The 17,588-nt window shown below is 38.6% G+C and overlaps 1 protein-coding gene and 1 long non-coding RNA gene across 23 annotated transcripts in view; one reads left to right on the top strand and one right to left on the bottom strand.

The window, feature by feature from the left end:
• Nucleotides 1-14,883, bottom strand: part of IKZF2 (IKAROS family zinc finger 2) — a 158,451-nt gene extending 143,568 nt beyond the window's left edge. For 2 of the 20 annotated variants that reach the window (XM_014851358.3, XM_070489792.1), the window contains exon 1: nucleotides 10,157-10,347. In XM_014851358.3, coding sequence (XP_014706844.1) covers nucleotides 10,157-10,223 — 67 coding nt within the window. In that variant the 5' untranslated portion in view covers nucleotides 10,224-10,347. The other 18 variants (XM_070489785.1, XM_044751349.2, XM_014851357.3 and 15 more) reach the window with 18 other exon arrangements.
• Nucleotides 14,847-17,285, top strand: LOC123278495 (uncharacterized). 3 transcript variants are annotated; one of them, XR_011495585.1, is made up of 3 exons: nucleotides 14,847-14,986; nucleotides 15,096-15,155; nucleotides 16,630-17,285. It is a non-coding gene; the product is annotated as an uncharacterized lncRNA (long non-coding RNA). The 3 variants fall into 3 exon arrangements; XR_011495584.1 differs by lacking the exon at nucleotides 15,096-15,155; XR_006515906.2 differs by lacking the exon at nucleotides 14,847-14,986 and having other exon boundaries at nucleotides 15,023-15,155.
• Nucleotides 17,286-17,588: the final 303 nt, after the last annotated feature.

Raw genomic sequence — 17,588 nt, 5'->3', positions numbered from 1 at the left:
TTATATAGTTGTAGAAGAAATGGTACCTCTTTACCACTCAACCAGAAATTCTTAAGGTTAATTCAATAGCAATGGAGCAATGTAGTACCCCAGCACTCCAAAATATGAACAAGCCCTGAGTACTGATGTCTTAGTGAGAAGCAGGTAGGACTGACACGTCAGGGGTACACAGAACTACAGCTTCCATGAGTATGAGAGAGCAATGACAAAAATGTCAAAGGTGTAGACACCCAGAATGTTAATTTATTAGAACGTGACTTTACACTGATTAATTATATGCTCCTCAAAATATCTGGAGTGCATATGAAAAGTTAATTGAAGCATTCCATTTTGTACATGCTACTAAAAGCAGTTTTAAATAAGTGATAGAGAACTGGTTTTGAAATTCCAAGTATGTGGAATCCAATCTGTAAACTCTAAACGTGCTTTATAAAGATATTAGTAATGAAGATGATGATGACGACTATAAAATATTCACGGAAACATTTACATTAACTTGGATTCCACTGAACATAACTGTACAGAATCAGAAAACATAAGAGCTGTTTCGAATCTCGGAGATCACGTTTTGGGGCTGATCTGAAGATTACAAAATTCTTTTTTTAGAGTAAGACATGGTTAAAATAAAGGCATACCCAAACAGAGAAAATCACAAGGAAATCAGGACTTCAGAATTATTTCAACAACTACAACATCAAGTTTCCAAATTTCTTCAAATATGTCAGAAGCACATTATTTAAATGCATATGCAATATGCTAATCATAAGTAGTTGCTTAATTCAACAAATAATTCCTGGGCTCCAACAACGCCACAGTATGACACTGTATACTGGGGATGAAGACACACAGCATGGTCACTGTCCTCAAAGAGTCACACCCGGAAAATCTCCGATCGGCTTCTTTGAAATCAATGTGTGGCCCCAAAATAAAGCTGTATGCTTTGAAAAATATTCTTAAATTCATATTCAGTAATTAAGATAGGCTTCCCTATTAACTAACCTAAAATACTGTAATTTTCTATAAAATCGCATGTGCTGTAGTCAGGCTGCTTCAATGATTTCATGATCGTGATTTCATAGCGTGATGTTTGTTCCTCCCGACCTACAAACTAGAGGCTCTTCTAGATCCCCAACGAACGTCAGCTGTCTTTCTCAGGTGGCAGTACTATTTTCCATCTTCATCTGCAATGGATATTAAGACCTCTTAAACTGCTGACCACACCACCCATCAAAATTCCTGTGCATTATAAGATTGCTTTCAAAATAAAATCTTAAAAAAAAAAAAAGGGGGGGGCCGGCCCCGTAGCCGAGTGGTTAAGTTCGCGCACTTTGCTGCGGCGGCCCAGGCTTTCACCAGTTCAAATCCTGGGTGCAGACATGGCACCGCTCATCAGGCCATGCTGAGGTGGCATCCCACATGCCACAACTAGAAGGACCCACAACTAAAAATACACAACTATGTAACTGGGGGGCTTTGGGAGAAAAAGGAAAAATCAAATCAAAAAGAAAAAAGATTGCTTTCATAGAGTTAAGCTATGAAATCAACATTTAAAAACCTGCTAAAGCAGAGGGGCCAGCCTGGTAGTGCAGTGGTTAAGTGCAAACATTCTGCTTGGTGGCCTGGGGTTCGCCAGTTCGAATCCCGGGTGTGGACATGGCACCACCTGGCAAGCCATTCTGTGGCAGGCATCCCACATATAAAGCGGAGGAAGATGGGCACCAATGTTAGCTCAGGGCCAGTCTTCCTCAGCAAAAAGAGGAGGATTGGCAGCAGATGTTAGCTCAGGGTTAATCTTCCTCAAAAAATAAAAAAAAAAAGAAAAAACTCTAAAGCAGAGATGTAAAACTACATTAAAGACAATGAATGGATCACGGCCAGCAAGAATTGGTTGTAACCCGGTTACATGTATTAATATAAGTTAAAGACTGAATCTGGGGGATTTACACAAGGAAGCCAAGAAAAAAAAATGACTGTCAGAAATATTTTGGCTGAACCTATATCTAGGGAATCTAAATCCATGTCCATTATTCAAGGGAGAAAAAATTGGACAAAGGACTTCAACCATAATGATCCAAATGGCAATGCTATCTCTATTGTGATGCTGAATATATCAGGCTCTCTCACTCTGATGCCATTAAACATCTGAATTATATAACTGGCTCCCTTTGTTCAGATTTCCTGCTTACCAAATAGCCTTCACTGATTACCCATATAGGTCAGTTCACAAGAACAAAATGATCTGGTCAAGCCAACTGGAGTGATCCAGATCCTATGTTAGTTGGTTGGGGGTTTTTTGTTTGTTTTATTTTTAATCAAGATATAGACCTATACTGGCATTCAGGTTTTCAATATCAATTTTGTAAATGTGTTTAAAGGGAGTTAACCCTGAGATATGGATCCACTCTAAGTGTGCTGTCAATCAAGTTTCAGAACTCTTGAGGGCCAAATCCTCCATTATAAAAAATTTCTTGGGGAACTGTCATCCTGTGGAAGCCTATCTTAAAAGTTGGTTTATTTTCATCTCTGTTTCATTGTGCATCTTCAATTTTACACACTTTTGAAAAACTCTGTGGTAAAACGTGAGAAGCAATTCATTCATGTACTATGGATATAAATCATCATAAGCACATCACACTTATTTGCTTCTAAATGCAATAGGATTATTAATAGCTCAAATAAAATAAGAATTCATCTAGACCTTGAAAGATAACAATCTCTGCTACAAAAAAACCTATTTTTTGCACCCCAGCATCAGCAGTGAATCAGACAAAGTAAGTGCTTAATAAATGTTTGTTAGATCAATGATTGAAAGATGAAAAATATCTCTCTAGAGAGTTCTGAATCTCCACATACAGGAAATCTCAGATGAAGTATTTCCATCATTAACATTCATCTGGAATTCCATGGCGTCTTGAGAAATAAGAGCTTACATTTTTAAGATGGAGTTCTATAATAGATATTTTGCAGCAACAAATATGTTAATTATGTCAAGACGTCTTCTACACCACAATATTCCATCTAAGTAATATTACCCCAATGGGCACAATATTATATACTTTTTAAAAAATTGTGTACCAATTCATTTTCAAATAATATATATCATGTGAGTACCTTTATCTCAAAGTTTCCAAAAAGGTTCTGGGTAAAGTATTAAATTCCTTGGTTATTAATGTGGCAGAACTGGACAGTATTTAGCTAACAAATCATTCCTCATATATTTTAAATTACATTTTTACTTATAAAGAAATAGGTTACAGAATAAAGACAAATCATTACAGTAGAGGCATTGGATTATATGGCAGACATCAGCCTTATGATTTTTTTAAATATATAACCATAAAAGTTATGCTGTTAAACATACCAAACAATTTTAAAGAGAAGGGCTGGAATATTTTGTTTAAAAATCAGTGAGACAATCCCATCACTAACCCAGCCTCTGAAACTGGCATAACAGGACTCCATTAAGCAAAGAGAGTTCATTAAAACCTGTGCTCATACATTTCAATAGAGAATTTTGATTTATTGGGGCAAATGGGGAAATAAGGTCACTGATCAAATGCTGAGAATTACTTAGGCAGGAATTTTTAAGAAATACCAAACTATCGTTAAAGTAAAACAGGAGCAAAGAAACCACACCACAAGCTACATATTAGATTTCCTTCATTAGGAAAATTCACACTTCAGTCTAATCTATCCACCTCCCTCATCACTAGTTTCTCCCAGACTCCACAGGTGCTTCAAACTCTCCATATCCAGAATTAAACTAAACTATGTCTTTTCTTGGAAACCTGCTCCAGTATTTCCTATCTTCCCTGATGGAACCTACCACCATCTAACCAGTAATCTAGAGATCTTCATCATGAACTTCTTTCCTCAACCCTATTACCTAAGTCCTGTCCACTATAAGCTATTGAGAACTTCCCAAATCCTTCCCCGTCTTTTTATCCCCACTACCACTAGCTCTCCTGACTTCTCACTCACTCATTGCAACAGCCTGTTAAAGAAGGCCCTGCCTCTAGCCTGGTCCCCATCCACAATCTTCTTCCCCCTACGGCAGCCAGTGTGACCCACTTTAATCAAAAGACGGACATCACCTGCTTTGTTAAAACCCTCGGCTCCCTTGAAAACGAAATCCAAGTTTGCTCTTATACAAGATATTCCATCATCCTGCCCTGATCAATTCTCCAGAGTCATCTCTGGCCACAAATTCCTCAACTCCAACTTTACACTCTAGAAATACCAAGCTGCTTGTATTTCCCAGAACATCTCGCGTCATTTCTCATCTCCCATTGCGGGTGCATCGTCTACTGAAAAAACCTTCCACTTCTCTCCCAAATCCTGTTGATTAAATAAGTCCCAACTTAAGCAGCCTCTCCCTCCAGGAAGTCTTCGCAAACTAGTATCGTCCCCCACTCCTCATAACAATCAGGCCGCTGAGCGGACCACAGTAGAATGCCCTGTTGAGATGTATGCCTTCAAACTAGCGTGAGATTCTAGAGGACAGGCATGGGGTACTATCCATCTTTGGCATATAAAACGTAGACTATAAATATTTGTTGAATTAATCAACTAGAACAATACAGCAACATGTCAGATGCTGTAAGTAATAACTATATTTTAAACTTACTTCAAATTTAAAACACCTCAACTACTACCTCCAAAATGCACAATTAGCAACAAGCAGGTCTGACTGGGTATCATCAAATGAGAATGTGTGGTACCACCAGAAGCGTCATATAAGGTGAAATTTTAGATGCAGATTTTTCTAAGGAAAACTTGATTCTAGATATGGATAAATTGCTCTATTAAGAGAACTTTGCTTTCTTCCATTCTTAACGACCAGTGTCTTTGGAGCACCAATGGTAAGCAATGATTTTCTTTACAGATAATGAAAAACACAAAACTGTACTCAAGAACGTTGAAATCCAATAAAAAAAAAAATTCTAACACATAGACACACTCTACTTCTTTCTTAACCAAAATCTCCTAAATGCTTTAAATGAGAGGTTTTTTTCTTCAATTATTTTACCCTAAGTTATTAGAAATTCCTATCTCTGTTCCACAGACCTATGTAGTAAAAAAGAAAGAGCAAAAGACTTGAATTTCAAACAGATCTGGATTTGAAAATAAACCCTTTTTCTTATGAGTCATGGGTCGATGAAAAAATAACTTGACTGCTCTGAGTGATGGCAGCAAGATTATTCATTGGATCTCAGCATGTACTGGGCACTGTGTTAAGCATTTTGCATATATTGCCTCATTTAAACCTCACAACAGCCCACTGGAGGTAGGTATTCCTTATCCCCATTCTACAAATAAGGAAACTGGAGCTCAGAGACCTGAGGTAACATGCCTAAGGTCACACAGCAATTTAGCGACAAAGCAGGAATTCTAACACAGGCTTGTAGAACAACAGAGGCCATATTTTTAACTACTTAATATCTACTGCTTCAGACCCTCAGTTTTCTGTATTACAAAATGGAGTAACTACTTACCTCACAGAGCTGCTGTGGAGACTAAGTAAAATAAGATGGATGCATCTATCACAGTGCTGGACATCCTATGTGCAGTCAATAAACTATGCCCCCCTTCCTTCCCTTGTTCCAGTGGTGATTAAACATTTATAATAAGAGAAATAGTTCCTAAATACTCCTGATCTATTTCAGAGCAAAGAGAGATTCTGAGTCTTGACTAATTCACAAAAGGAGAATACTATCAGATCAATAAATACAGTTGATATAAACAGATATAAAGGAAAAGCAAAGAAAACAACATATTCTACCTCACTTTAGGACTGTGACCCTGCTATTGATCTTTCAGAACACCCTAACATCAAAATAGATCACTATTCAAAGTTAGGAGAGAAGAGAATGGAACCTAGAGATCTCAATTCATTACGGCTGGAAGGAAGGTACTCCCAAAAGAACCTAACCAATCATGTTACATTAAAAAAAAAAAAAGAAGTACTTCTAGTGGGGAAGACAGATTTGGACAAAGATAGAGACAACCAGGAGAACACTTCTACAGTAAGTTGTTTTGTTTCTTGAAGACAGATCTTTATTCTTACTTCAAAGCAGCCTAAAAAGATGGAAGGGTGGAAGTGAGGTGAAAAGAAAAAATGACAGCATTTTTTATATTAATTCCCTACACATGCATACTTCTTTAGTTCCTTTTTTTTTTCTTCTGGCACATAGCCATGACACCTCTGATAAGTGTAAAGAAATCAAATCAAACTTTTTTTTAAAATTTCCTAACAAGTAAAACTAAAGGTAGGGTATGTTGGGTATATACACAAATCTAAGTACTACAATTCAAAACAAAGTGAGTTTTTACATCCAGCCCATCTGGTGTTATATTAGGGTGTATCCTATAGAAATCCAACCAAGGGTGACTGCCAAACTAAGCTATAGGAGACAACTCAGAAAGCTGGTGAGTCCATAGCATGAGCTATACTTTACAAAGTGCATTAGAGTATCTGCTTACCACCATCATCTGATATCACTCCACCCTCAGAACAACCCTGTTCTACGTCTGTAACACTGTTTTTCTCACTAAGACACGGGTGAGAACTGGACATGGCAGACACCTCGAAATAATGACATTATAGAGAGATATCAGTTAAGTAATCAAACTAACCCACAAAGTAATATCACAGTTTTAGGTCCCAATCCCGACAACTTCATCCTTCTGCTAAGGGATCTAAGAGGACAATTGATTTCTTTAAGCCTCCATTTCCACATATGAAAAATAGAAACCATAATATACTTCTGCCTCACTAGGTTCTAAAAATGGAAACTAGCTAAGAAAAAAAAATGAATGTGAAGCACTCTGAAAAGAATAAACTAGATTCCCTGACCTGATTATTGGTCAGAGTCTTGTAAAACTAGAATTACTACTTCCAATTCCATACATGCCACCCACCCATCAAACTGACTGATAAATAGTATTGACTGTGAAGTTGATCCATGTAAAGGTTTTAAAGTAATAGAAACAAAGTTTGTGTCACAATGTATTTTCATACCATTTAACTCTCTCCAAAGAAAATTGACTTGTTGACATTATAAAAATAGGAGATAAGAAAAATAATATTAATTACAAGTTTTGAACTTTAAAATTTTTTCAAAATAGTCAGCAGCAGGTATAGAACAGCTCGATACCAATACTGAAGCATCTATGCAAGATTTGGAAATGAGCTAACCCAGAAACAGAGGGAATCACAAAGTCAATCTCATCTGATGGGCCAAAATACAATATGGATTACTTTTAGATTGTTCTGTGTGAGTTGTGTGTCTCAGATTCTTAACTTCTAAATTCCATTTTTAAAATCACTTAACACTGTGTATTTCCAGTAGCCATCAAGGTATATACTGTCATCCCTGACACAGAAGACCGTCAGCAGACTCAATGTATACACACTAATGATCTCAGGCGACAATGCCCATCTTCTCATCAAAGAGACCCTTATTCATAAGAAAAAGTCGAAGATTCATTCTAAAACATAGGAAGTAGTCATTATAAAATTTTATGATCACTACTACCTCTTACTTCTTTTTAAGATTATCTTACATGCTGAATTTTAAAATCAAAACTGTCAGGCATTATAACATTTTTAGTTCTCTCCCGAGCCGCTGATGCTCTCTTCTAGTACTGTCAAATAATGATAGCTGCTGTCATTATTTTTTATACAGTAGCTGGCAGCATGTCGTACAGATACCCTTCATCTTAGAATAGTCATCAAATAACCTAAACAAATGACTAGGACCTTTTAGTAACACTGCCACTTTCCTAAAGCCAAAATTAGTGAGCTATCACCTCGTATTGATACTTTATTGCCAGAATGTTAGTTATTTTATAAAAATCAAAGGCGTCAATTCTTTTACTTTCTTTCTAAACTATTTTAAAATAACTTTTTCCCTCTTACACATATACGCCTGTCCTCTCCTTATTCAGTCATAAAGGTTTTCACATTTACTTTTGGCTTTAATACTTTCAATCAAAACTGCAATTCTGTTTTTGGAAGCAACAGCCCTTCAGGAAGTACATTTAAAGGCTTAAAAAAAAAAGCAGAAAATGAATAAGTTGTTTTCATTTCATAAAGTCAACAATGCATATAAAAGGATTTAGGAAAACCAGTGATCTCAGAAACATGTGATTTGACAGGTTACACACACACACACACAAATTATTCCAAGTCACAGAAAAACATCTGAGTGACCGATTCTAGGTCTCTTATTCTAATTAATAGACAAGAGTCCCTCTCTACACTACTTGCTTTGGCAATCTAAAATGCCAATATTCTCCTAGATCTAACTGAGAGGAAAAATGGGTATCTTCTCCATCTAACACCTAAGTGGGTAACCTAGATACTGTAAATAGAGGCTACATAAAGGATGGAACAGACAGCTCTGAAGTGAGAGCCAAAACATTTAACCTGCAACTCTTTGGAAAAGAAGGTGAAAACACGTGCAGCCTAGCCAAAAACTAGACTAACATGGAATTGCCACAGGCTAATAAGTTAAAAAAAAAAAAAACAGAAACAAAAAAACTCTTTGCCCAACATAATTCTACTGCCTTTGGGTGAGAAAAGCTTAAACGTCAAAAGCATAGTTCTTATTTGTTCAAATTGATCATGCCTACACTCTGCACTGTGTATTTAAAATAAATGGGCGAACTGCCTTTTTGAAACAAGCACTTACAAAACCAGAATCAAAATTCACAAATAAAGCAGCCAATTAACCAATTAACAAGCATTTCCCTGCCTATATTCTAATGTTGGCTAGGGGATGACTGTCAAAAGTCTATGATTAACCATGATTATCTATCCCATATATTCAACGTTTCTAAAGCCAACAGCGAAATATTTAGCTAACAGAAATTATGTATCAGTCTATCTTTACTCTTTAGAAAATTATACAAAAATTATCTGAGAAATGAAATCTATTCTACCAAAGAACTAGGAATACTAAATGTTAAAATGTACAACGTATACTGCCAACATCACAGAAGTAGTGTAACTATTATCAAATCAATAGCTAACTAGCAAAAAAATAAATTAATGCTACAAGAGCCATTATAAGAGATTAGCACTATAATTTACTATACGTTCACCCACTCACTACTAATTTTTCTTTCTATGTGATAAAGAAATTTCAATAACTCCTTCTAGAATGAAATCTTCCTAGGAAGTGCTTCCCATTAATAAAAAGAAAGAAAACTTTTAAATAAGTAAATTCACATAGTTCATTCAAAATTTCAAGTCAATAGCTAGAATCACTTAAAGTTAATGAACTGCAAAATGTATTCAAGAGTACTCCATATACTTTTGTTTACAATTTGGATATTTGACTATTTACAAAGCTAATAGCTTTATAGTAACTTTAAGAGTTGAGAACTATAAGAGAGAAGTAGCAAGTAAAATTTGTTCTCTTGACTAATAAAACAAAGGAAAGAAAATATCTTTCCTTCACATCTCACCCAAACTCAAATAGAAAACTTTTAAATTATAATTATATATGTCAGATGTCCTTTCTATATAAGAATATAACACATACCAAAAGTATAATGAAAACACAAGATTTCAAATTAAATTTGAGTAGGAGTAATAGAGCATTTGCACTTGGTAACTACTGATAAATATTATAATTAAGAAGAAAACAAACCATATTCTTAATATTTTGTCTTCTGTCACTGACAGCACGTCAGTTGCTCTTTTATTACAGAAAAACAATGTTTACTCCATGAATGAATGACTCTTTCTCAAAAATACTAGCCCACACTGTCTATTCCTGCAAGTTCAAAACATCTTTCCGAACTTTCTCAGTTCTCTGGACGGTCAAAAACAAAACACTTTCACTTTGTTAGAGAAATGGATGCAAATAACTTGCACAAATTTTCAATTACACTTCACTTCCAATGCTTCGGAGAAGAAACTTTCACACATTAAAAAAAAAAGAAAAAGGCAAGTTAACACTGCAATTCTGCCACTGATGGTACCAGCTTTGTGCCAAGGCAATATAAAATTATTTCATTTTTTTTACTGTGAAGAGTCCTTTGGAAGTGACGTGTTTCCATATTTTTTTCATCCAAAAACAACAACAAATCTACTCATAAACCTAGCAAGCCAAAACAACAACCAGCAAAGCCTAACATTTCTTACCTGATACAGGTAAGCACCAGCTCCCAAAGGCCACCTTGGGATAGTTCAGACTAGTAAGCAGGCTCATGTTTTATGATACCAGAATGAACAGGAATAAATCTGTGTTGTTCTTTCTTTAGCAAAATCTATAGCAGCAGCTACACCACAATCTGAGAGGACCCCACAGACCTAACAAAATCAAGTCTGTCGCTAGAGAAACAGGAAAAAAAAACATAAAATGAAGACTTACTGCTCGTCATGTGACTTGGTGAGGCATGCTGTCCATTGGGTGTGCTGGAGGTGAGGTCAATTGCCATACTGGAGTGCTCCCCTTCAGGTGAAAGCTCATTGTCACCTGCTTTCACAAAATAAAATCTTTTGGTCTCTGTTCGTTGTCACATAAAATCTAATTGCCAACTTTGTTGCACACATGCAGTGGCACGCAGAGCCTTGAAATTTTAACGTAATACACTGTTCCCTTGAAAGAAACTACAAGGAAATATCATTTAGAAATATAGTAAATGAATGAAAGGATGAAAAGCCACAACCAGTCCTATAAAAAATTACAAAATTTCATTATTGCAAGAATCTTAACTGTAAAATAAGGGGAATTGGAGTGGTTGATTTCTAAAGTATCCTTTGGTCGAAAAAAAGTTTTCTTTTAACATCTAATTTAATCATTAAGCGTACAGTATTTATAAAGAGCATTTTCCAAAATGCTGGTATTCAGAGAGTTGGATGTTTGAAAGAGAGCTGGCTAAAAGCCTGTCAACTTAAAGAAGCTAATTCTCTTACACATTATGTGTTGGAAAAATTAGGTTACAGAGTGGTAAATATTTAGTACATGCCATATTAGTAGACACATACGTAACCTGACCTATTCTAAACTTAAAACAAATGAAAAAAATGAAGTAGGAAAGTGCTGATCTGCTAAGCTACTACTGATTTAAATATTATCCTTAATATAGTAAGTATATTTCCTTATTTTACTTTTGTGCTGTTATTTTCTCAAACTCATTGAAAAGTGAAATTGTGAACAGATAGAAAATAAGATTCTAGAAAACGTATAATTCACAAAGTAAAATACAGGTAATACAAACATAATTTTATTATATTACCAATAACAAATTAGTGAAAACGAATACTTACACGTTATGTAGCCATCAATAGCGTCTGTTTCCATAGTCAAAGTGCAGAGCTGCAATACAAAAGATGATCCCCTTAACACAGTGACTCCCTTCAGGACCTGCCATTAAATGCTTAACTTATGTGAAGCTCCAAGCAGTTTAGTCCATGTTGCTGCTGCTGCAACCTGTGCCCAAGAAACATACTACAGTGTACTGCATGTGCTCATTTGCAAGTCATTGAACTCTTTCTGCAAATGATCTGATTCCTGCTGGAGATAGGGGAGGAAAGATAAGTGTGCTGTGAGATGGGCTGTAGCAAGAAAGGAATGACTCTTTTCGTCAGAATTTACTTGGTTTAAAGAAAAACGAAATGGGGGGGCACACCCCAAATGTGCCAGCTTTAAGGGGGATTTAAGTATTTTGCCATTCACGACTTCCTACAATCGCACTGCAGTGAGAGGACTTCCCTAGTATACAGATAGCTCTATTCACAATTGTTGCAAGTCGGTTCATCATGTTCTAATAGGGAGGGGGAGGACAAACAAACATAAGAAAACAAAACAAAAAACTTAGTGCCCAAGTGTGTCTCGAAGGTTTCTGCAGCAGTTACCCAACTGCTGGACTTAGACTGACATTTTCACCTACCCCAAGTTCTGCGTAAGCACCTGTTCAGTGTAACCTTAATTTCCTGCCAGACCATGGTTGGATACAAACGCCAAGCCTACTGAATACGTTCTGATTTTGAAAATTTCATAAACTTTTTGCTGTCGGGAAGAGGATCACTTTTTTAAAGTTTGGGGAATTATTTTCATGCACCAGTGACACAAAACAAGCAGTTAATTCTCAGAAACAAAAAGTAAATTGTATGAGATGACACCCCCTAGCTTTGATTTCACATAATGAAAAGATCGATAAGCAAACTATAGTCTTTGAAGGGAAAAGTTTAAAAGAACTGACATGTCCTGAGGAGATTCTTACTTATTTTTTTTTTCTTTGGCCCTGGTCCTTTTTGCCTTTAGTTTCAAAACTCTCACTGCACCAGCAGCTAAATTATTCACAATGAGCCATTTCTGTATTGATCGCCAAGTATATTTAGCCCTGGCTCCTGGAATTTCTCCATTACTTACTGGAAAACAGGCAGCTTCACTTCTTGTCTCCAAAACCACTTCCCCTCTCCCTCCCCTCCCCTCTTCACCACCACCCTCCCTACCCCCCAAAAAACTTTTCTTTCTTTCTTTATGGAATAATCAGATCAAATTCCCGACTCAGTCACTACACAGCACTTAAATTTCAACCTGCTGTACTGTTATCAAATTCTTTCAAATTATGATTACATAAGGCTTTAAAGAAAGGCATCCGTAAAGTTTAAAAGGGGAGCAGTTTCTTCGGATATTTTACAAATGAGTTTATCTCTTTAAAAAGGTACACATTTAACACACACATATTAAAAAGAAAGAAACGTCAGGGAGAAGCGAAAGAAGTCTGCCCCATCAATGAAATGGTTATTAACCCTCAGAGAAAGAAAGAAAGAAAAAGAAAAAGAGAAACGAAATGTACATACAAAAGAAATTGTCCTTTGATTAAAAAAGATTCATCACCATTTCCAGCTCTGTCGGGATCTCAGCTTCTTCTAACCCCTCAAAGAGGAGGTGACAATGTCGGGCTGAAGATAAACGGAGAAAGAAAGAAAGAAGTTTTTTGTGTTTCCCCCTTCTCTCTTTCCCTCCCTTGCCCCCTCCAAGCCAAGCCCCCTGCAGAGTTCAAGGCGAGGAGGAAGGAAAAGCACTTTACAGGTGGGTCATTCCGAGCCCAAATCCAGCAAACAGATCGGCTGATAAACAAAACCAAGAAATGAGAGAGAAGGAACACCCCCCTTCTCCTCCTCCTCCTCCTCCACCTCCTCCTCCTCCTTTCACCCCTCCCCCTCGTCCCTTTGGGATGGTCTAGTAGGAAAAGTCACTCAGGAATGGCACCACGTACTTTCAGGAAAGAGGAAAAAAAAGAGAGAGAGAGAGGTCAGTCAGTGCTACAGCAATGCGATTAACAAGAAGAGAAAAAACTTGATCCACCGGTTCCTTAAGAATCGACCAAAAGCTAAGACAAGAAAACTGAAAGAAAGGGGGGTGGGGGGGTAGGAGGGGAGGGATAGTCAGGCACAACCCAGCAAGGAACCTAGGCCAACTTCACAGGACTGTTTTTCGCCCTTGGCCAAAAGAAAAAAAAAAGAAAAAGAAAAAAATTAAATCTTAATTCCATCTCTTTCGTCCATACTAGAACCTATCAAAGTGATTTAACTGCTGCCTTTTTACATGTGTCATACCAGGTTGTTGTTGTTGTTGTTGCTTAATTCCAACAGGATCTGGATATTACCTTCTATCTGGACTGCCGCAATTTATTCCAGGCTACCCAATCTTTCTTGGAATTCAAGTTACAACAAAGCCAAACAAGTCCAAATCCATGACAGCTATAGAGATGAGAACTGATTAATCGATTAACATCCCATAAACAGATTACAAGGAGGGGACAATAAATTAAGGCAGAGGACATCATCTTCAACCCGATTTCCTGAGCGTCCTTTACAGAAATCATTACCCTAATCAAAACCACAATCCATCCCTCCCAGAGAAAAATATCCATATTATTATTACTGGTTAACAGCAACAAGTCATTTGATCACATCACAGTGCAAAACGAGATGCTATATAATTACACTTAACTTTGAAAACACTCCCCCCTTTTGCAAATCAGATACACATATTTATATATAATCTATGAATCAGAAGACAAATAAAACAAGAGCTGTTCTTCACCACGCAAAAGCCAAGCGGAGATTTACCTCAGCAGTGCATGCAGTAAAATAATCCCATCACCCTTTTGTTTGTGTTTACTGTTAGTGTGTCCTCTCTCTTTCTTTCTTTCCTGTGCCTAACGTGTGTTTGTGCACTGCAGTTGGTGGTGGAAACTAAGGCAGTGGATCTGTAGCTAAGGGTAATCCTGTTTTTACTTCCTCCATCTTCAGCGAGGAGCAGGGTTAGCCCGGGACAGCTGGTCAAACCCCGAGAAACCGATCCGCCGGAGCCCGAGCACATCTCCCCCGCCGGCCGGGCTCGCGCAGACGCCCGCGGGCGGAGGGCGGGCTGGCGGCGGCGGGCGGCGGGGCCCGGGGCGCCGGCGGGCGGCCGTGCGTGCGCGCGCGCGTGTGCGGGGCCCGGGCGCCCGTGCGTGTGTCTGGGTGGGCGTGTGCGCGCGGGCTGGCGAGGGCGCGTGTGCGCGTGTCTGCGCGCTGGGCCGCTCGGCGCGCTCGGCAATCGATTAGAGGACAAGTGTGGCCCCGGCGGCCCCGCGCCGCGCGCCCTCCCGCGCGCCCACCCGGGCCCCGCCCGCGCCCCGGACGGCGCCCCCGCCGGAGGGCCCAGGTAACCGGCCGCCCAGGGGGCCTCGGCGCCTCCAGCACCCGTCCCCCCAAGTGCTGACGAGTCTCACGTTCGCTGCCGGCTGGGAGGGGAGGCTGGCCACGGCGAGGGGAGGCTCATTTCGGCCGCGCCAAGTTCCCGTTCCCTCCGGGGTCGCGGCGGGCGTCCCGGCCGGGCTCGCGGTGCGCGCGTGCACCCGCCGCTCAGGCCCCGCGGTCCTCCCGGCGCCGCGGCTCAGAACGCGGGCCCCACGGACTGGACGCGAGGCAGGGTAGCGGGGACCTCGGGAATGGATAGAGAAGGAAATTCAGGTCTGAGATGAAGCTCGACTATTACTATTTTGAAAGTGCTTTACGGTGCAAGTTTAAAATTAGAGTGTTTACTTGCTTTTTCTCCCCCCGGGGCATGTGCCACATCCAGCAAAGTCCAAGGAACGGGGGATGGTCCAAAAAGTTGTTGGGAGTAAAGTGTCGCCCATCAGTGAGTATATAGCACAGCTTTTTTATTTCGGAGGAACTTATATGGATTGTCATGAGAAAAACAAATGCCTGTTTTTTCCTACAAATAGTAACATTTAGCATCTCTCTTGACCACATTTGCGAAAAGAGGGAATAGAGACTTCTATAATTAAAGGGAAAAGGAAAATGAAAGGAGCTGAAAATACTGAACTGTGTAGTCTGGGTGGCTTAAGTTTGAAAACACATGAAATTATCAGGACTGCCAAACAGCATTTCTGAGAAACCGTATCACAGATTGTGAAGCAAATCGATGCCGAAAGAGTGGGAACAGGCTCCATCCTCCTCCTCCTTTCAAGAATCCCAGAAATAGTTGCCAAGGGTTTTTTTTTTTTCTGCTGAAGAAAGAGAAATAATACGCTGAAAGTAAAATCAGCAACTATATCGTGAAGCACCAGTCTATATGTCTGGGAAATTTTGGAAAATGTCCTTTCTTTAGATTTTTGGGTGGAGAAGGAATTCATTCACATTGATACAGACTAGATAATGGGTACCATATGACTTGTATTATACTATATTTAAATTTTATAATGAATTTTTAAAAGTGTGTTTCATGCATTGTACTTATTAAACAACAGTTGTACCAGTAGGCTCGTTTTTAAATTATGGAAAATGGTGGTTAGTGCCATACTGCAAACAGGATTAACCAATTTTCATTGGAGAGCAAAGAATTTGGGCTCAGGCTGGCAACAACTTTAGGACAATTTTAAGAAAAATTGCAGTTCCTGTGAGTTACATATTGGTAAAGCAGGGTTTTTTTTTAACCTGTCAATCGTCTAAATAAAAGTAATTTTGTTAAAGTCAGATTTGGGAAAGAACGTGAAACTTCATAAATCATTCTAATCATCCCATAGATAGCAAAGATTTTAATCGTTATCTTAGAAAACTGGAACGTTGTTCATAATCTATAAATCCCTAATATATAAAGGATAGCATAACTTCTCTAAATTGCCTTTAGGTCCCTCCTAAAAACTAAGCCTAAATCTTTTAAGTATCTGCAAAGTTATGGAGGTACTTAGGATGAATTAAAACATTCAAAATAAGGATGAAATATCTGGATAGTTTAAGCAAATTAATTTTTTAGTAGGAGAGATCCAATGTGAATCTTGAATCATCCTCAAGCTCCCGGAAGCTGCCACCATGGAGATAGTCCTTGCTCCTGGCCGTGGAGAGCTTAATTTAGCTCCCTTGAAAGCCTATCTTTTCAGAGGTCCTTTCATTGGCTTCCTAATCACAGAGGCACGCTTCCCCCTCTAGTGGCTGAGCGCTCAGATGCTGCGTTCCCTGGCCCTATCTCCCCAAGAATGGGGGACTGGGGCCTGAGGCAATGGCTCCCAAAATTTAGGATGGCAAAGATCTCATGATCACTTGTGAGAATTAGACCATTTGGGGAAACATTTCCCTCTTTTTAACATCCTATGTTCCTTTCTTATTTGCAGATCATGGTATATTCAACTCACCCCAAAGAAGTCAAGATTATGTTTACAGCCTAAGAGGAGGGGTTCTATTTCATCCTCTGCAGTACAATATTCCTGGCTGTGAGGCTTGCAGTTCCACTTGGGGGAAGGAATCTTTGTATAAACTGTAGTACTTTTCTTTGTTCACAGTTTTTCTCGACAGTTTTTTTAATAATATTTAGAGGCTATATTGATTTCCATCTTATGCCATAACTACACTGATTTGAAAAGTACATATATAGCTATACCATGCATAAAAATATACCACCAAGAACTCGCCATGTATCCAGTTGTAGAGTTACAAGTTCACTTCGGGGAGGGGGTGAGAAGGTGGAAAGAAAACACACCCCACCCCCACCATTTTTCACTTAGCTGGTTTCTCATCCTTTCTGTCCCATCCAACTGAAACTGTGCCTTCCCGGCACCAACCCCTATCTCAGCACTTTGTGCGTTTCCTTCATTATACGATTTGTAAATATTCACTTATGAAGTTTTTGAAAGAAAATCTGTCTTCCCCACTAGAATGTCATCTTTTTAAGGGCAGGGATTATATCTGTCTTGATAACAGTTGTTTTCTCAGAACTAGCACAGTGTTTGGCATGAGTTGGTACTCAATAAACGTTTACTGAATGGCTGAATATGGAGCTGGTCACATCATACCTTGCATGTGTTAAACTGTTTTCCAGGACAAAAAAGAGTATGATATCATTCAAATTCCATGAAGAATTTTGTCAAATCTTGGCTCGTAAGTCATGTTACAAATGTCCTTAACAGGTCACCCAGGGTTTATGGTCCACATGAACAATGTGAATGCCTTGGTAGATGACATAAATTTTCTAAGTATAAATAGTAAAAGTGGTTAAAACTGTATATCAAATATAATTTTGAGTAAGCTACATTTACATACGTAACCCCTCTGTTTCATAAACAAATTATTTCTT

Source organism: Equus asinus, chromosome 19, assembly GCF_041296235.1.
Source record: "Equus asinus isolate D_3611 breed Donkey chromosome 19, EquAss-T2T_v2, whole genome shotgun sequence".
Taxonomy (NCBI): Eukaryota; Metazoa; Chordata; class Mammalia; order Perissodactyla; family Equidae; genus Equus; species Equus asinus.
This window is presented reverse-complemented; position numbering and strand designations above follow the sequence as displayed.